The 20,899-nt window shown below is 43.8% G+C and overlaps 1 protein-coding gene across 1 annotated transcript; it reads right to left on the reverse strand.

Annotated features, from left to right (window-relative positions):
* Positions 1–78: 78 nt before the first annotated feature.
* Positions 79–20,338, reverse strand: vwf (von Willebrand factor). Its single transcript, XM_031866790.1, has 53 exons — positions 20,066–20,338; positions 19,867–19,918; positions 19,572–19,715; positions 19,212–19,314; positions 18,869–19,077; positions 18,514–18,635; positions 17,245–17,464; positions 17,039–17,161; positions 16,841–16,952; positions 16,694–16,740; positions 16,448–16,584; positions 16,211–16,349; positions 15,739–15,839; positions 15,439–15,634; positions 15,128–15,343; positions 14,556–14,802; positions 14,365–14,462; positions 13,914–14,065; positions 13,664–13,767; positions 13,447–13,585; positions 13,191–13,325; positions 11,820–11,966; positions 11,569–11,709; positions 10,990–11,088; positions 10,760–10,916; positions 9,984–10,151; positions 9,713–9,848; positions 9,305–9,614; positions 7,978–9,109; positions 7,790–7,894; positions 7,245–7,388; positions 7,023–7,166; positions 6,760–6,924; positions 6,524–6,570; positions 6,251–6,428; positions 5,805–6,046; positions 5,512–5,701; positions 5,037–5,378; positions 4,693–4,931; positions 4,387–4,489; positions 4,200–4,271; positions 3,689–3,793; positions 3,352–3,557; positions 3,105–3,254; positions 2,906–3,022; positions 2,540–2,720; positions 2,219–2,259; positions 2,014–2,130; positions 1,597–1,695; positions 1,112–1,240; positions 958–997; positions 768–865; positions 79–597 (listed from the first exon to the last, which is right to left on the reverse strand). Exons 1-53 carry the CDS (start codon positions 20,069–20,071, stop codon positions 412–414), a joined length of 8,532 nt encoding a protein of 2,843 aa, XP_031722650.1. The 5' UTR covers positions 20,072–20,338; the 3' UTR covers positions 79–411.
* Positions 20,339–20,899: the final 561 nt, after the last annotated feature.

Consider the following 20,899-nt stretch of genomic DNA (forward strand, 5'->3'; position numbering starts at 1 on the left):
TTACCATCTGCAGGTCTCAGAAGACCCCAAACAAAATATGAATGCAAAAAATAATTTATAATCTTACATAGAGCGGAAACATTTATTATTTTATTGATTGATTGATGTATTACAATATTTGTGTATGTTCCCAAAGCATTCAATAATAATTTGAAATGGAGAAAAGCACTTATCCCCCATCAGAAAAACATATTCAAACATCTCAATGACCAACATAAATCTCTACAAACCCATACATTTAATTACTAACAATAATATGAAAAGAAAAGACAGAGACAAAATTAGTGATTACAAAAAAACTGTCAGGTTTGTTTTATTGTTGTGTATTTATTTTGTATATGGGTACATTTTACTTGGATACACATATACCCTCTGCATTTATAAACACTCTCTCTCTCTCTTCCCCTTTCTCTAGGTGCAGTGTTTGGACAGACAGTCGCATGCGGTGACAGACAGGACAGTCTGCTGGCTACGAGTGCCATTGGCACACAGGACGGGAACACTGAGAGGCTCCGTCTCCACGGCAGCACAGCACACACACTCCTGCTCCACAGCAGCGCTCTCCAGGGAGAACATGGACTTACTGCGACATTTGCCCTGATAGACAGACGGACAGATGGACAGATAGACAGCACCACAGGGAGAGGTAGAGAGGGTGGGATGGAGAGGGACAGTGTTACAGTGTGATTTCATTGAACTTTGCTGGCTAATCCTGGGGGGGATTAATCATCCTGTGTGTGTGTGTGTGTGTGTCAGAAGTCTGTTACCTCACAATAGTGCAATTCTATCTGGTGCTCTGATTGGCAATCATCCACTTTGATGTAGTTAAGCGTTCCTACTGTCCTCCGACACTCTGGTTCCGTACCTTCATACATGCACACACACGTATTAAAATCAGAAAGTCCAAATTAAAAAAAAATAGTGTACCAGTCTTGCAGAGACCACAGCTATACTTACACGTCTCACAGCAGGTTGTTCCGAGCTGGCTAACTTTCCCCTGAAAACAAACAGGAGAGGAAAAATGTTATACAAATGTTTGGCAGCTACAGCTGTTCAGGGGTGGGAACACTGGGAGATGGAGGTATAGGGCAGTTTTTTGAAGCAGTCGTACCCCCTGGTCCAGGCAAGTTTGACGGTCAAAAGGAGGGCAGGTGGTCACTCTGGTTTGAAGGACAATATCCCCTTTACCGTTTACACCACAGGTATACAGGTTGCAACCGTCCTCGCTAGTGGTGTTGACCTGGAGGGAGAGAGGCACACACTTAGATCAGCATTCATATATGCTGCTGAGAAGCTGTTGTCTCTTTTTTAAATGAAAACAAAATATTATATTTCTGATGTAGACAAACTGTATTGATCCAAGGAACAAGCATAGTGCAGTGTAGAATAACATAGTATAGCAGTTGTATAAAATAGTATAACACAGTATGGTGCTATCTGGAAAAGGTCTGTATAAAATATATCAATATCAAAAGCATCATCCTTATTATCAAGTTTCTTTTCAACAGCAAATGAGTCGGTATGAGCATCAATGTCTGCGTTCTGTGTGTGACAGTGTTCATGAGCAAGACGTCGTCTTTTCTGCGAAGAACCTACCTGCAGACTGATCAGTTTCCCGTCTGGCCTTTGCATGAAGCAGGCAGTGGGAACACATCGGCCGCAGCAAGCATCTTCCTCCTTCTGCAGAGTGTATCCCTGAAAACGTTGTGGTTAGTATTGCCTGTTAGCTCATCGGGACAGACACCAGAAGGACATTAATGTAAATACAAAGACAAATGTGTCTGGGCCCTTTTGTGCTCATAAATAATTGACTATTTACCTCTTTAAGCAGAGTGAATCATGGAAAACGTTGTGGCCACAATTAAATGACGAGTAGGGAGGGAATGTGGTCAGCGGATTAGAAAATCTTTGATGAAAATGACGAACGTTTGAATTTGTTGGTTAGTCATGACGATGACGATGATGATGATGCCAAATGATAATGGTAAAAAATAATGATTGGATGGTGGTTACCATAGGGCAATTGGGACAGCTGATTCTCCTGCAGGACAGTCTGTATCTCCTCACGGCACCGTCTTCCACATTACACTCACAGTGTGTGCACACGTCCACCATCAGCTTCTCCCCTGCCTGCACAAACACACACAGGTGGAGCATTGAAGGAACCATTCAAAATGTTCTAATACAAAAGAAGGGTTTGCTTTTCTGCACGACTTACTCCTATCATAGTCTTGTTGAGGACACAGACATCCCTAGGAGCTGTGGAGAGAACAGCACAAGTAATTGAAATGTTATTTATTAAACACAGCATTAGACCCCAGGCTTTGTGAGGTCAGGTGAGGATAAGAGGCTCTGGGGTGACACAAATGTGAGAGAGAGTCATCTGCTGGACAGACACTGCGACTGCATCTCAGTATACTGAGTTTATGATATAGTGCCTGCTAGTTGAAGGACACTCTCCTCCTAACAACACCCTGCTGTGCCAAATGGTCCGTTTATGTTTTCCTATGTGTGTAATTGCGTATGAATGTGTGTTTACCGCAGTGGCAGCTGGGGCAGCAATCCTGGGTGACGCAGCGTAACTCTGTTCCCAGCGGGCAGGATGGGGTGTCCATAACAGAGCAGCTGGCGTTTGTTGCAGAGATGAACACCTCGTCTTTCACTTTCATACACTGATGTAACACACATTTATCCTGAGGAGACTGCCATACCTCTCCCACCTATTAAAAGAAACACAGAGATTAGATTAAAAGAGAGGAGAAAGTGCTCCTCTGAAACAATACACAGCCAGAAATATATTGCCTAAGCAGAGGGATTGTTATTGTTATTCAAACATCACATTAAGCTGTATATGGAGAATTGGTTGCCTATATTATTCAGGCATGTATGATTTCTCTGCACATACGCGTCTGAGGTTTTGCCCAGACAGTGTGTCCCCTCGTATCTCTCCCTTTGACTCCACACAGCTGGTCGTTGTGCACTTGCCACAGCACTCTCCTTTTGATGGAGTGTAAGTGGAGCCCTGAAATATATAATAAATATATATGGATTGATGGTTATAGAAGCATAATGAAAATGTGTATATTTGGTGTTTGTGTGCTCACCTGAGGGCAGGTTCGATCACACACGGGCGGCGTACACTGAGCGATGTGCAGTGATGTGTCTTTGTCCTGCAGCTGGGTGCACCTGCACCTCTGGCATACTTCCTCCCATTCACTCCCCACTGGGTGAACCATGCCACCAACCACACACACCTGGATAGACACAAATAATAAAAGCAGGATAGTTTAAACAGTAAAAGCACATAAATGAAAACAGATGCATTTAAACAAACACACCCTCCTCAAACACCTTGTCTGGCAGGCAGGTGGTTTCTGTGCAGCCGCAGTCGTCCGTAGAGGAGGATGTGATGAACCCAGTAGGGCAGGTGTGCGTGGAGTTCTGGCAGTTGCACACACATTCAACCACGTCGCAGCACTTTGTGTTTTTCACTGACAGTTGGCGGTGTGCGGCACAAGCGGGGGGAGCTTGAACAGCACACTCTCCTTTTTTGCAGACTGCGAGGGGGAAAAGAGATGAAGAGAAACACGTGAAAGAGATCACATAGATGTGTGCTCTGTTTCATGTCTGTATGTGTGCCAGAGAAAAGCAGAGCTTGAACATCACAGAGAATGCGTTAATGGCATACCGCACTCGTGTATAGGTTGACATTCCCCAGGGTTTTTCAGAACCACAGCCTCCCCGTCCTCACAGCGGGGCACTTCAGGCACATCACAATTCATCACATCACACGCTGAAAAGTCACAGAGTGAGACTGTCTGTTGCATTTGGGCGAGATATACATTCTATATGAGATACAACTGCGTGATAAATATAGAGCACTTACAATTTAATGAATGATTTAAGTTGTTTTTTTAATTAGCTGTTGAATATTTAGGTGGTTGAAGTTTAATTATGTTTCGCTAGCAATAAATTACAATAAATTGTTGCATTGTTGATGTGTGAGCAATATATTCTAGCGTTCAGCAGCAACCTTCCAATATCTCTTCTAGATGGAAATGGGACCTAGTATCACACACATATTATATCCTATTGAACACAGACAGGTCTATTTTCCCCCCACTCATTTGATGAGGCTACTGTAATACTGAACTGGAAACAGAAACGTAATAATGCAACATGGTGTTTTTTTTACATACCACACTCGTACTCTTGGCAGCACTTAGAGTCTCTCTTCTCTCTCAGGATCTCACAGGGTCCACATACTGGAGCTGCACACACATACAAATGATTCATTATTAAAGTGGTATATCCAAACACACAATGCAACACTAATATATATATATATATTTTTTACTGTATGAGCATAAGCAGCAGAAAGCTTGCCTTTGACGTCATTGCAGGGCCGGGCAGTGCAGTTGATGTGTTGTTGGTCCAAACACATGCAAATCAAACATGGGTTCTCATCTGGTACCCAACTCTGCATGTACTGTACGAAAAACATCACACCATGTTTAATGTTATTGATGTCTTAAAAAGAAACACTAGAGGGCGCTCAAAGCACACTTTACTGGTGAACACCTCAGTGGTTCTATCAGAATGTGTTTCTGTAACTGAGAAGTTGGAAATTGATTTAGATTTTGCCTCCTTTCCTCACACATTCAGTCATATTTGTCTTCTCATGCGTCTCACCGTATACGTGCGTCCATGATGGTCGACACACTGCCTGCATGCTTCTGGTGATACACACTGTCCGTGATGCAAAACTGTCCCTCCAGTACAGAAACAGCCCTCGGTAGGTGTGTCCATACAGGATGACTCGTTACCTCTGGCAACCGACCAGTCGCCTTGCAATGCCTGTATGCTACCACATTCCTCTACACACCCTGTCCGACATGCAGCATACAGCATGGAGCTGGGGCATTGTAATGCTGCAACACACAATTCAGGCTAAAGTTTAGGTTCATGCTCAGACTGGGTGTTAAACTGTGTCTGCTGAATTGAAACATATATACACATGTCAAAAACTAACTTACGGCAGAGGTGCGGGCTCCTCCAGTCCACACACACACCTCTCTGTCTACAGAGGCGTGCGTAGGCAGAAATCAGCTCGCATGCATCCGACTCCTCACAGGCCTGCTCCTCACACTTTGCAAGGAACACCTGGACGGGAATATGATCATGGCACAGCTCAAAGACCTCAGAACGTAGGGCCTGACATCCCATCGCTGCTCCAGACACACACACCGCCCTCCGCTTTGGCAGACACACACCATCATCTACAGCCACGGTCCAGTCTGAGATGAAGCCAGGCTGGTTAGCGGTCGAGCTGCCGTTACGTAAAGATAGGATGTTCAACTTCTCCTCCCCACAGGCACCTGGAAGAAAGATAGAAAGAGAGAGAACTGTGGTTTGAGGAAGGAGTAACAGTTACACTACAAGCAAATAAATAAAGAAAAACAGGGCTGACTTATTTTACACTTGTATAAATGGGTTTTTATTTTTTGTTACCGCAGAGTCCAGCGGTGTCTCCTGTGGTAGCGGAGCTGCGCAGTGTGATGGTAAACTCATTGCTCTGGGGAGTGAAAGTTAGGACGTAGCCGTTGTTCGACTTGAGCTGCAGCATCACTCCTCCATAACGCACCAGCTCTAGGCCAGCAAACCGCCACGGCAGAGCAAGTTCCTCCCGATTAATCACTGCCTGCTCAAACAATTACATAGCCAGTAAATAAACATTCATCGACTCACGGATAACGATCGATTTCAGTATGAAGGCATCCTAACCAGCGACACACACAGCTTACCGTCATATCATCCTTCAGCAGCAGTTTATGTGGTCCATGGATCACCTCCATGGCTTTCATGCAGACCTGGTTGTAATTCCCTGAGTCCTGACAAGGCCCACTGTGGAGTTTGACCTCTGACCCTTCACTGATGCCTCTGCTGACAGTGAGAAGTGTATAGGCGCACGCACCCTCCCCATCCAGCCTAAGTGCCAAGCCATCAAACCTCACCACGTGATTGGTGGAGCTGCCGATACACATGCCTGTCAATACACACACACACACCAGGCAAGAGGAAGAGAGTGATTGTACAGGAGCCACGTGATCCGTTAACAGTCAGTATAAATAGCCTGGAATGCAAGTCACCGCCACTCATTGTTAACAGCCCACGTGGGAAAGGGAATATAGACGGGTTAAATGCGATGCAAGAAACTTCAGAAGCTATTTGATTCTTTAGATGAACATACAAGGGCATTCCCAGTGGCAGCCACAGGTCTCCTGGACTCTGACAGGTGGCATGTTGTTTCTGCAAGCCGGCGGCTCCAGTCTGTCACAGCTGACTTTGTGGTTTTGTAATGTCACTACCCCACCGGGGTGGCACAGGAGAGAGTGGCAGCCGTCCTCCTGCAGCCATGACTCACCAGGCTGAATCACAAGATCAGACAATTCATTACAAGTCATGCTGTAAAAGCCTGCTGCACTGCTCTAATTGGTATTCAACCTCTGCAGACATTACTCACCTTTCTCTCATTTCCATTATCATCAACACACCGTCCTGGTGGACCAGCTAAGAACCAAAGTAAACAACCGATACCATCATTATGATCAATTATCACTTGCATTATAATGCATTACTATTAAAACTATACAAAAGAACAGATTTATTTCTGAGCATTCATTATTTTTACTTGGAAGAAAGAGTAACTGTATGTGTGTGTGTGTGTGTGTGTGTGTGTGTGTGTGTGTCTGTAAGCACCTGTGCAGATTCTCTCTGTGTAACTGTTGTCTAGAGTCAGCAACATCAGTAATTGATCCATGCTGTTCAAGTGCAGAGTGTTGTCTTTGTTGCCCTGGTGGCCGAGTATGCCAATCTCACTCCTGTCATAGCGTGGCCCCACCCCGATGGGGAACACTGACACACCTGAGTGAAGGTACTGTTGTCAGTAAAACTGATGATGGAAACATACCAACTGAATTTCGAACTGAGGTATCGCATGTTCATTTTGTCAACTTAATCACCTGCTGCCAGTGCCTCATTAGCTGCTTCTTTGACATCATCAGCTGATTTGTCAGTCACCAGCATCACCACAGCCTTGGCTACACCGACTCTTCCACCGCTCTTCCCACCGATGGCCGTCTGCACAGCGAATCGCAGTGCAGAGCCTGCAGAAAGACAAGAGCAGTGAGCTTGTGTGGGTCTGCTTTAATGTGTGTGCACATATTAGTCGACTTATCCACTACCTAGCGCTGGGGCAGCGGCGGTCCTGCTTGGTATGCTCCCCACCAGGTTCAGGAGTTGGGATTTGCTCTGTTCATCCTTCCAGGTGAGCTCTGCAGTGTTGGTGTCTCCATACTGAACCACACTCACCTGAGTGCCACTCAGCCCTGCACACATAAAGAACTTAAATGAATGAAGCAATGCAGGGAAGAGAGATCTAGAATCTGGTTACCCGAATACGTATTAGTATATATGTACCTGCCATGTTATACACTTGAGACAACATGTTAGCCCCTATTGACATGTCTCCTCTATTCTGTGTCTTGATGACCCACTATTTAAATAAATGACTAGAAATCTCTGATCCAAAACAATTAACCTGATTGCTGTTAAACCACTTATGATCTGACTAATAATAGTGGATAGAAATCACAGCTGCCCCCTTATTTTTATTATTATTTTGAAATATTATTGAACAAGACTAATAACAATACTAAACATGAGTGAAATGCAGTTCACATTACATAGAAAAATGTAGCTGGGCGTTTAGGGGCTGAGTCATACTTACCTATGTCAGCATTATTGATGAAAGCTTTCACAAATGTCTTCATGTCCTCAAACTGCCCTCCAGCCTTCAACAGGAACAACACATCCACAGGCGTCTTACACGGCACTGTGCAAAGATATAATCACAAATTAGTACAGGCATAGGACCCCTGGTGGACTGAGTGATTGGAATGAGTGTGTCTTCTGTACCTGAGGGTGGCAGGTCGGAGTGTTTTGGGACAACCAGGGGTGTCAGCGTAGGAAAGCGGGGCCTGACTGCGGTGCGTGTGATATTGACAACACGGTGTACCAGGGTTGACAGACCGTTGTAGTCATCAACAATCACCGGCCATTGAGGTGAGCTGAATGGCAGCAAGTCAATCTCATGTATTTTTGTTCCAACACCAATGGGGTACACTTGTGTGTGGGTACTCGTAGATGGCGGGCGTGTTACTGTGTCAGTAGGCGGATTTTCTGTCACAAGGAAGACCAGCTGAGGAGGGGTTGGGCCGCGTGAAGGCTGGACCGTAGCCATTTCTTGAAAAGTTGTAGTGACAGCCGCTCCTGTGTTCGTCTTACTTCCACCCCTCCAACGAATCTTGCTCAGTCGCTGCAGCAGCAGGGTCCTCTGCCGCCTCAACTCCCACTGACGGATCTCCACAGTGACGGTTACAGAGTACTGGATCACAGTGATTAGAATGGACTCCTCCGTCAGCTGTGAGATAACTTTCTCCACGAAGAGAAGCGACTTATTAAAGTTGAACTCACCAACTGCATCGGAGCCTTCCAGGATGAAAATCAGACATGTGGTGATGGGAAACAGGCCAGAGGGTGAGGTGGACGTAGAAGTGTTTGGAAGGTATAGTGTGGGGTTGGGCTCCAGACGAGGAGCCGGGGTTGTGGGGGTCGTGCCCTGCCGAGCTTTACCCGGAGTGGACTTTGGCATTGGAGGTTTCACTACCTCAGGCTCCATCCCCAAGGTGCAGAGGTAATCTGTCAGCTCTAACAGACGTTCAGGCAGCTCACCTGTGCTGCTCAGCATATAGGCCCTGTTTCCCGGGTTGACGTTGGTGATGTCATCTATCTGCCCCATGTTTACCCCGGGACCCAATGCCACTGTCAGGGTGGTGATGGCTTTCTTGCGGAGCATCTTGACAATGGCATTGACGCGGCGAGGGTTGGCACTAGCAGTTAAGATGATGGCAACACGGCCGGCATGGTCACGCTTGTTCTTGTCGTAGATGTTGATAGCCAGGTACTTGACAGCCTCATCCAAGAAGGCCGCTTCTCCTCCCGTGTAATGCAGGTCACGCACAGTCTTCTTAAACAGCCACTTCTGAACCTACGGGCATGAATGAGAGAGAAAAACAGGTAGATCAAGCAACCAGGTGAAGACCTTTACGATGACTTTCAGTTTCTGTAAATTTGAATGACCGATTAAGTATTATTCCACAGAATTCCTAAAGCAGCATTGCATATGTTTGTGCAAGAATAAAGACGTTGCTGTCTCACACATGTACAACCTATGTTAATCTACCTGCAGGTCATAGGTTTTGACTCCAGAGTGGTAAAGCAGCACTGTGGCTCGAGTGTGAGCTGAGCCCATGCGGAAGGGTTCAACCACTCCCAGTATAAACTCTTTAGTTGCCTGAAATTCATCTTCACTCAGGGCTTTTGAACCATCTAGTAGGAATGCAAGATCCATAGCGCGGTCACACGTGCCCTCAGGCATCAAGGTGGTGAAGGGCAGGGTTGTGAAGGTGGCATAGTCGGCTGTTGGTGTGGGAGTGGTGAACACGGCGGAGGAGGCACAAACTTCACAGCTCAGTGTGTTGTTGTCACAGTGACTAAGAAAAGAAAAATACAGCATCTTATAATATGCAAAGCATTATTTACCAATCCAAAATATGCAGACTTCTTACTGAGGGTTCTAATGCAGTATTACCATATCTTGCAGTGCTCCGGGTTATCGTGGTTTAAGATGACTTTGTTACCGTGGGAAATTCTCTGACCCTCGTGGATGCACACCTGACACTGAGAGGGATCTACACAACGCATGGCCACCTCATCCAGTAGCTGGCCTAAGAATAGAAAAAAAAGGGCTGAAGTTAAACTAGCCTACATTATTTGCATATTGACATACATACGTACATATATACGGTATACTGCATTAGGATTTTGCATGTTCAAATATGTTTGGTGAGTATTTTTGGCACCTGGGGGGCAGTAGGCATGGCAACCTTCCACACATGCCAACGAACAATGGAGGGGATCTGGGTGCTGGCAGGTGACCGGACAGGCAGGGCCGCAAGTATTATATCTCCACTGGCATAACTCTTCCCCTACACCTGGGCTCCTCGGGTTCAGTTCCTCACAGCTTATGGCTAAAGAAACAAAAGTTTAACAATATATTATAATATTAACCATGCGACAAAATCTGGCCTTTGCTTTTTAACAATCCTAACTCCATAGATCTCTTCCTTCAAGATAAACAGGACATGTGACCTGCATTATAAAGTATTCAGAAATGCAGAAAACATTTCTTAACAATACCATAAAGAGTAGATTTTTTTTTTTCTGATATCAGAGTATAGATATAGTTTATCCGAGTGAAAAACAAGAGCATGATGCTTGAACTAAAACCCCAAAAGAAATTCATGGTAACTTTAAAAGTGTTAACTCTTGTTGATGACACAAAAGGTGTCATGTGTGGGAACGATAGCAGTACTGAAAAGTGGTTGTGGTATAAGTGTTTTGAAAAGAGCTGCATGGGAGGTGGACTTGTGTTTCAGACAGAATTCTTCAGTTATTATTGTTATCTTATTTTACTTTTTTTTCCAGCCACTTGATTTTGATAGCTTAGAAGACATTGGTTGACTGGTTTAGCTTGTTCGAGCAGCCGTGATATATTTTCCAGACAATAAATTATATTTCAGCCAGAAAATATACATGATGAAATTCTAAACGTGGATGAGAAATTCTTCACACTCACGACAAAGGTCATTGGATCTCCAGCTGACGGATACACCGCTCTCTGAACAGGCCTGAGCGTAGGCCGCGATGACGTCACAGAAACACGCACAGTCGCCCACTGATGGACAAGAGCATGCTGCCTCCACACACATATCTACATATGGCTCTGCATCCACCTGGAGACACAGGAAAATGTTAAGAGAGGACCAAGTGCATGAACATAACAATGATGTCTGTAATTACACTCACCTGGCTGTTGCATTCTCTAAAGAGAGGACCAGTGATCACACGACACGACTGCTCCACTGTTACCAGCTTGACAATATTGTCGCTGCAAGGAGCGGGTATCTACATCATACACACAAGACCACACATAAATATAGGGTGACAGTATCTACATCTTATTCTATACTAGAAATGCAATTGTTAGTAGTTAATAGTTAGCAAAAATTTACATTTTAAGGTTGATTTCAAACCTTCCAGGCAGCCATTGGCTTTTAGTCAATATGCTATAAGACCCAACTTGCCCAGGCTTTCCTGGGGTAGGTAATCCATCCCTGGAAACATGTAGTCTGCTTCATTTTCTATTCAATTTCTCATCTTGTCAATTGACAGCCCATCTGGTATTCTTATACTTGCCCACAAACAACAAAAGTCTATGTTCCTAAATGCTCCAGTTCTGGAGCATGTATGGAACAGTATTGTATACAGCCACATCTACATATTACTGTTAAAGAGCTGGCCCTAACTTTTCCTAAAATCAAAGCTAGACAGGAAATGTGCTACTCTGTAATTTGAGCGAACCGACCCTTTAATCTAAGACCTTACCTGTGTTACATCTGCACAGCTGGGAATAACCTTCCAGGAGTTCCCAAAGTGTGAGGAGTCCACCTCGAGCTGGTTGTTACTGCTCACCAAGTCGTTGTTGACGTTTCCATCAAAGTTACCACACAGACCGCACACCTGGCCCTACACACAATAAAATGTATGCAACAAAAAGAATATGTTTGAAATAAAATAACGTAAATAAGACAAACAAGTTCAAACCTGTCAAAAGTGTTGTTATAATACATAAGTACCCTGTATGTGGCTGAGATGTGAACCAGGAGGCGAGTTCCTTTATCCCAGCTGAGGGAAATGTGTTTCCCCAGCAGCACGGTGTAAAACTGACCAGATTTCACAATCTCCACCTGTGAGCTCTGTAGGACCGGTCTCTTCATCTTCACCTATGAGAGAGAAAGATGCCATGGATGCATATACTGTGATAGAGACTTTTCCCTGTGCTAGTACATTTCTACTGTGATTTAGTTCATGTGCCTTACTCACTAACACAACTATATATGTGACATATGATTGTGCACCTAGGAGAGTGGTAACAGGACCATATGGGTTATCTCAGGCCTTTGCTTTGATAAGAGGGAGCGACTCAGTGGGGGGTGCAGTTTAACCAGAGAATGTTGAGGTGTGAAGATTCTCAGAGATATGCAAGAGTAATAAAGACACATGTCTTTGTGTGACAAGGCTCAGAAGATGAAGGGGATGACTGGAGGGGTCAATGGGGAGCTTGAAACTGCTGATCAATTGTTATAATGGAAATACCTGATGTTCCCCCCTACTGTGTGCTGAGATGCTTATAAGCAAGAGAGACACTGGCTTCCTGGCTGATTCCTCTGCAGACTGTGCTGCAGTCTGTATGACGGTGAAGCCTTCTCTGGCCAGAGAATAAATACTTTAAAGACAAACTTCTTTCCTCGATGTTTCTTGTTTCAGTATTCAGTATTATAGGACTCACTCGGTACTATTGAATAGTTTTTTTCCACCACAATACTCACAGGTCAAGTCTGAAAAGTTAGGTTTCAAGACTCAGACTGAGTGAGTAAAGCAGAATATGACGTATATGAATGTGTCAGACATCTGACCTGTGACCGTTGGTTGTATCTGATCAACTTTGCTGCTTTACAAATTGCAATTATTTTATGGTTTGTATCCAAACGTTATGCAAACGACACCATGCTGTTTGTTCTTGCATTAGAGTGATAAACAATATTCAACATAAACACTTCTCTATTTTTATACGCTTATTGCTCACAAGTGACTAATTATGTACCGAGTTGTGCAAATGCTCATACACTGCATGTACGGTACATACTCGTAATTAAATCATAAACAGACCATTTCATGAAACATAACTACAGTGTTATAAAAACAGGCAGGTTTAATAGTCTCACTGATGAAAAGATACTTTGTTTGCAGTGTTATAGTCTTTTTTCTCATGATTCCTTTTGGTTGTATGTTATTAAAAGAAAGTTTAGGAAGTGAACCTTTATTGTTTGCAATGTAATGTTATATGTAAGACGTTATGTTCATGTCTGATGACTTTCATCGCTGCAACGCTTTTTGAGTTTATATGGGCAGGCCACTTTGTGTGTGTGCATGTGTGTGTGTGTTACCTCTCCATGTTGCATTACAATCAACCCTCCGTGGAAGAAGACTGTAATAGCTTTTGCACAGTGATGTCCCACAATTCCACAGGCCTCATTCTCCACCAGCACTCTGAATGAACCCTCTTCTCCATTACACATATCCTATTGATAGTAAAGGTAGAAAAAAACGTTATTAAATCAATGCATGTTGCATGTTTCTGTTTGACATCAGTGTGCTGTGTGATCCACCCTGGAGCTCTTTTTGTATCTCTCCGTCTCTTACCTGGACCAGGACATATCGGCAGAGGCCAGGGAACGAGTATTTCAGGCCATCGAAAGTGACGTAATGCCCCTCCCCCACAGTGCGGCACACACCATCGCACGCCTTCTCTGTGCAGTGCCACTTCCTGCTCTTACACACACTGTCAACGAAAAAGCCTGTTTAGCAAACATGTTGCAAGTATTCCCCTTCATGACCATGTATGCAAACAATCCTTTACCAGGTATTGCAGTCCACAGAGATGGTCTGTCCTGATGCATATGGCCTGTTGTTATGGTAACAGGGACACTGTGCCGGTGCGATGCAGTCTCTGCGGTGACGTACCTGAAATCAATCCGCTTATCAATCAGCATGTTCTATTTTAGATGTTTGGTATTTTATCTACAGCAAACACACACACACATACACACACACACACACACACACACACACACACACACACACAAACACAGAGATAACAAACCACCTACTGTGCCAGGAGGACAGAGGCAGCCGTGGATGCAGGTGGGGCTGACACAGGGCAGATCCAGATTCTGGCAGGTTCTGGCACACTCAAGGCCTTTTTCTCCTCCAACACACTCTGTATGGACGAGTGGAGGCGGGCACTGTGCTGACCGGCGGGCTGCGTACACAAAAACAAACACACCAATATGTAGCTGACTTTCATGAAGTTGGTGATTAGTTCCTAAAATGCAAAATATATTAGAAATTCAGAAAAGATAATAAAGCTGTTTAACTTGTACAACTACCTGATCTTTAGGGGGATCAGACCAGATAAATACTCTACTGACACAGTTGCATACAAGAACAGCAAAGTCTCATGTTAAAAGCAAATGAAAGATATAATATGGATAATGGATTATACAAGTCACGAAACACACAGACGCTCTATTGAATGTCTGTAAAATATTGAAATTGTACCTCTGGATGGTGCCAGGTCATCATCATCATAGAAGAGGTCAGACAGTAACGTACTCATCTCAGGGGAGCTACAGCGCATGGAGCCATTCTCACAGTAGCTACACACACAAGCGAAACACACACAAAGTGAAAGTGTATCTATGAATATCAGTTAGCATAGTATCTGAATACACACATGCACGGTCACTGACCAGATGCTGCTGTGATCTGCGTAGACATCATTAGGCTGGTAAAGCTGTCCCTCGTGCAGGCAGTTGCAGAGGTCAGCTGTCACACACTCTCCGGAGTCGCTCAGGTACTTTCCAGCAGGACAAAAACAGCCCTCCTCACACACTCTCTCCTCCTGACATCCTAACTCAGCGCCAGACAGAGCACGGCAGGTCCGGTCGCACACACTCCCACAGGTCTCATACACCTGGCCTCGAGTGCACTCAAGTTCTGACAAAAAGAAATCAGGGTTAGGGATCTAGTCTGATCTTCATCATTTCCATCCATGGAATTATGATTTTATGATTATGATCTTTGTTGTTTGTATTGACTGTTGTTGTACTCTTGATGATACAAATATTCAAATAGACAGATTCAGATGTGGTGCTGATATCCTGATCTTAACCTTGTGAAAGCTATGGCTAACCAAGATTATTGCTGACTTTTGCATTTACTCAACAGTGCTGTTTTCTGTCCAAAAATGGAATGAAATGTTTGTATGTTTACTAGTATATGTGCATATGAATGATCAGCTGTACGTTAATCAAAGCGTTACCACAGAGTGAGGGAGACCTCCAGTTGAGCAGCACTCCTCTGGCAGTGCAGGCAGCTGCGTAGGCAGACAGAGCAGAGCAGAGGCACGCCTCACCGTCCGCACACGCACACACATCATAACGGCAAAACCGCTGGAACGGACTCGGGTTCACCAAATAGTGGCACGCGCTGAACACGTCTGACATCACCACCGAACAGGCCTCTTCTGCAAAACACACTGAAAGGGGCAGGAGGTAGTAGATATATAAAATATATATATATATATATATATATATATATATATCATGTGTGCATCTATATGGGTGAGTATACCTCTTTTGGGGTTAATGGCACACGGATCGCTCTTCTGTTTGTGGGTTGATTCACAGTCTCCGTTGATCCTCCATGATTGGCCGAACGCTTGAGGACCCGCCTCAACCAGACCAGATCCAGACAAGAAGTCGTCACCTTGGTTACCATTAAAGTTACCGCAGAGGCCGCAGGTCTGCCCTGCCCATCCTGGTCCCAGCTGGGTATGTGGACACATTTCAGTAAAGTTGTTTGCTTATCTTATAACATAAGTACCATTACCAGTACCATTATGAAAGTCTTTATCCATGAGAATTGTTCAACCTTTAAAAGCACGTGGCCTCGCCCATCCCAGTCCAGACGAAAGTCATCTCCAAACTTAACATGCACAGAGGACTGCACAGATCTCTGGATATGCAGACGACCTGTAAAATTGCGCAAACAATTAAGGTGGCGTTGATTTAAACTGTTGAAATAACAGGCCTACCAATAACTATTTATTTTGTGCTGATAATAATGATTAAAAAAATTCTTAAGAAATCAGATCGACATCTTTACTTGATGTTTATATGCTGGTGTTGACTAAATGTCTTCTATGTCTTTAGGATTTTGTTTTTGTATCTTTGAGCTGATGTTTTGTTCTCTTCAGAAAAGGATAGGTTGAAGTACAATATTTCCAGTACTTTCTCTTGTATACTTCAGGCTTTATTATAAATACAATATCATATACAGTATGATATGCTAAGAGGAAGTATAAAATGTAGATCTTATGCACTATTCAGCCAAAGTGGCATACCATGATGCATTGGGGTCTGGATGTCCATGCTGTTGACAGAGACAACCCCTCCATGCTTCAGCTTCACTGTCATGTCCTCCAGAGAGGGCAGGCTGAGCGTCACTGAGCGTGTGCACACAGCATCCTGATCATCTGCACACTGAAACACAATACCAACAGTCAATATGCTGTAGATGACTGAGCAGCTAGAGGCAGGAAAGTGACAAAAAAAAAAAGAAACCAAAAAAAGACCATTACCTGTACGTTCTCAATAATGACAGAAAACCCATTATCTGTGCAGTCTCTTGCCAGAAGATACTGACAGTGACCAGTGAAAGTGAAGAACTTGTTGTCGAAGGTCTTGAAGTGAGACTGGCCAACCACCAAGCACTCGCCTACATACAGAAAACAAAGACATAACACCAGAAATTAGCAACCGGGGACTTTATTTACCAGTAGAATGTGTAAGTCAGCGCATTGACTACTACTGTACATCTCTCTCACCAGGGCAGCCCTCATTGGTGCATTCCCAGGAACCGTGACGGCAAACACTGCAGCAAAGAAACAATTTATTGAGGAAGCATTGTACTTTTCATCGAGCAGTATTTCTGTGTATTTCTACATGTTTCTGCATGCACGTAGCTCCCTCACCAGGTGTTGCAGTCCTGAGAGATGGTGGATCCTGGAGGGAAATGACGTCCCATGTGTACACAGGAACACTGAGATACCTCCACACAGCGGTTACCATCCAGCACCTTACCCACTGAGAAACAAACACGACCATGTTACAACTACGAGTATCAGAGCAACAGACAGTGAAAGAGGGAGATATAGTGAGTGGGAGGTTACCAGGGCATGTACAGCCATCCACACACTCTTCCTTGCAGACCTCCTGGATGTTGAGACTGTGGCAGGTTGTAGAGCAGGACTTTGTGCATTCAATGTACTGCATCCCAATTGGACACTTGGGAACTGAACACACAAACACACACATTTAGATTATGAATGGGACTTCTTAGCTTGCAACTACCTTCTTTAGTAACTGACAAACATACAGCACTGGCTCTCCTCCAGCCAGCCATGAAGGAGTATCCCGTGGGCGTGGCACGTGCGAGCATACTCCAACAAGATTGGACAGTAACAGTCCTCTCCCTCCCTCTGGTCACAGTGGCACGCCTCCTCCTGACACAGCGACAGGAACGCCTCGGGAGAGACCAGGTGGGCACAGTGCAGAAACACACTAGACGTCTGCAACACACTGCAGCTCGACAAAATCTACACAAACATCAAAAGAAAATGGTTCTTTATATCGTAGTGATGTTCATTTTTGTTTTCTTTTCGCGGTGGTAGGTTTTTCTATAACATTTTTTTTTTTTTTTAAAGACCCCAGTTATTTGTGACTGAAAATATTAGTATTCTTGTCTTGTCATGCATGAGCTGCCATGTCTTGTCAGCTCATGTAAATAAGGGTAATGGGAAATGACACGTGATGAGTAGATTATAAGATGACTACTTGTATCATCATGATGGAAACAGGATTTTGATTATTTAAAGACCATAAAATAAGGTAGAAAGACAGTTTAAAGTCAGTAAGTAGTTGAAATTGGAAAAGAAAACACTCCGATATATCAATTAAGATATCTGAAAGATAAATATTTTCCTTTAGGGAAACAAGAAAAAAGATCAGACTTGTAGTTAGTGAAGGAGACATTAATTTCATGCAATGGTTTCACACTAATATGTAGCCTTTAACGGTTTCATCACACGTGGGTGTTCCTGAGGTACAAAATGTTCTTGCTAAAACTGGCAGATTTTTTCACATCAGACCACCCACAACGACTACAGTATACATGCACAGAACTGCTCTCACACCTGTCAGATCAGCTTGCTAACCAGCTGTTCCTTTATAATGAAGCTCGTATCTACTGTAAGTGGAAGCCCATTTGTACCAGGACAAAAGTTGTAAAGGATACAAATAAAGTTTCAAATAGTAATAATAATAGAAATACTGTTTGCAGAGAGTGTTAGAGATGCTCAGCAAGTGTAAGCAAGCTGCAGCTGACGGTTTTAAGCAGAGTAAAAATAACCCTTTAAAAGCTAAATGCTTTTACATCAAAGGTTCAGATGCCTTAATGTGTGTCAAAATGTATTTCCACCTTTTTTTTTAATAAAAAAATGTTTTGTTCATATTTAGATTGTTTGCAGACATGTAGAATGCAATCACATCTTTACAGGTATCCTATGGATACACATGTTTGTGTGCGTGTGTGTGTGTGTGTGTGTGTGTGTGTGTGTGTGTGTGTGTGTGTGAATTGTCCTCTCACCGCTGAACTCTTTCTTGTGCTGTTACAGGACTGGCTGGGATTTGAGACACGTCGACATGACTGATCAGCCCCCTTCACTTCCCACGAATTTGCAAAATCATAACTGTTCTCTGTTAGGAATCCTAAAGACACACGCACATAAACAAGTTGACAGAGTTTTTAATCTCATCCTACCACTGTTCCTCTTGCTTTCCTTCACCTTGTTATCTTTTCCTGTACTGAGCTGATACTCTTCCTGTTGCTGAGTGCTGGTGACTCAAATCATTTCCTTGATTTCCGTAATAATGAACTCTCCTCACATCTCCCACATACGCACACAATTACAAACTTTTGGCGCTACCCCGCATTATCTTACCCTCTTGAGCGGTGTATTCGTCAGCTGATACAGTGTTGAAGTTGCCACAGAGGCCACAGGTACGGTTGGCATGGTGTTTGATCATTGTCAAGGCGATGTTGGCTGCATTATCGATAGTAACAGTGAAGCCTAACTCCTCACTCCAGAGCTTGTAAAAGCCGAGCTCTGAGCCCACGAAAACAGAATGAGATGCAAAAGGCACAGACAGTCTGCAAAAAAAGAGACACACATCAAGCTTCTCCATAATCAAATGATGGGATGATTTTATACTCTGCAATATTTCAATACAATAACACACAACTTTTAATTTTTGTATGACATCTTCAATATTCTGTTACTCAACTTTTTTTCTCCTTGTGAGAGCCGTCCGTTAACAGACAGTTGCAGCTCAAAGGCATCTCCCAGAAACAGAGTGACTCCAGTTCTTTTGCCATTGACAAAATCAGCTGCAGATTTAACATACATTTATTTTATTATCATAAAAATTATGATTCTTTTCAGAAAATTTAAAAAAGTGGAGGATAAATGAGAAAGCAAAATGTCAGAACAAGTATATACACTGTTTTAGTACACACATTCCAGTGAGAATCAAACCAATAGCAGAGGCTCCGCACAAGCCACTGAGCTGCACTGGCTGAGTAGCAGATACCATTAGAGGTCAATTCTGTTTGTTTCTTTATTGAACTGTCTGAGTGTGACTCACCCAGCAGTGTGAAGGAGTGATGGCTGCAGTCTCCTGCCAGCAGGTAGCTGCAGTCTCCGGGAAACTCATATAAAACCCCATCAAAAGTGTGAATGTGTTGTCGTCCGAACAGACTGCATCTCCCTGTCATACCTGCCACGCAAGCTGGACACACGCAAAATACACTAATATGCAGCTGACTGTAGAAGTAGGGCACCAGGGGATCTTACATGAAGAATTTCACATATTAATAGTCTATAAGACTTTTAAGTACAAAGACCAAAAATTATTTGGACATCCTCCGACGTTCACTCACCTGTCAGATGCAGAAGAACCAAAATTGCTCTCAAATACCTCCTCATACACACCTGAAACACATACATATGCTCACCATTATGATCACCACCACCTGTAGCAGCATCATCATCATCATCATATAACTAAATAACACATTATGCTGTGTGCTGTGCATGGCCTGTTTCAAAAAAAGTTCACCAAACTCCAGTTAGTCCTACCTCCATGGCTCCAGTTAATCCACACAGTTGCAAAGGAAAACCAAACACAATCGAAGATCAGAGAATCCAAATGTGCACTTTTAGACCTCACACGGTCAAGGCATACTGACGCAGTGTGATGGTCTGAGTCAAACAAGTATTTATATTTTTTAGCAAAGAACGTACCCCCGCCCAGCTGCCATTGGCTTTCCAGTAAGACCAATCCCCTTAGCCAGGTTATGTCAAACAGGGCAGAATATAATTATGTCAAAAGCTCAGTGCCTGCAGACTGACACCATTAAACACGATCAGCAGGACAATACCAGGATATGCCCACTGATCGCCGGGCTGAGTGATTAGTCTACACATACGTATCTGTATCGGCGCCAACCCAAACAATTCTTGTGGAAAACACACTCACTGGAGATATCGCACGCAATAATACTGCTGTGGTGGTGCACAAACACATGACTAAACTGCGACAAAATAACACACACACACACACACACACACACACACACTGGGAACATGTACGGATCAACACTCTCAGGTGAAAACTTCACCTCCCATCTGGCCAAAAGACAAAGACAGTATTATGTCCAAATGTTTGCCTATCCAATTCTGGCACCACTTTTCAACATTGTGGTCTGGGGTGTTTTCATGAGACATCTCCTCAGTTTGCTGTTGGGTGGAGCTGTGTTGCAAATTACAAGACTCAATATATTAATAACCATGACAAAGTTTTAAGTTGTCAGGTGACAGGAAAATTAACAAGTGATCCAGCACAGTCTGTAGCTGTACACTTAGTCCTAAAGGGTCTAGTCAGGCTCAAGTGAAAACACCTGTGGGGGTGGG

This window comes from Anarrhichthys ocellatus, unplaced genomic scaffold (genome assembly GCF_004355925.1).
Source record: "Anarrhichthys ocellatus isolate YVR2014 unplaced genomic scaffold, GSC_Weel_1.0 scaffold2, whole genome shotgun sequence".
NCBI lineage: Eukaryota > Metazoa > Chordata > Actinopteri > Perciformes > Anarhichadidae > Anarrhichthys > Anarrhichthys ocellatus.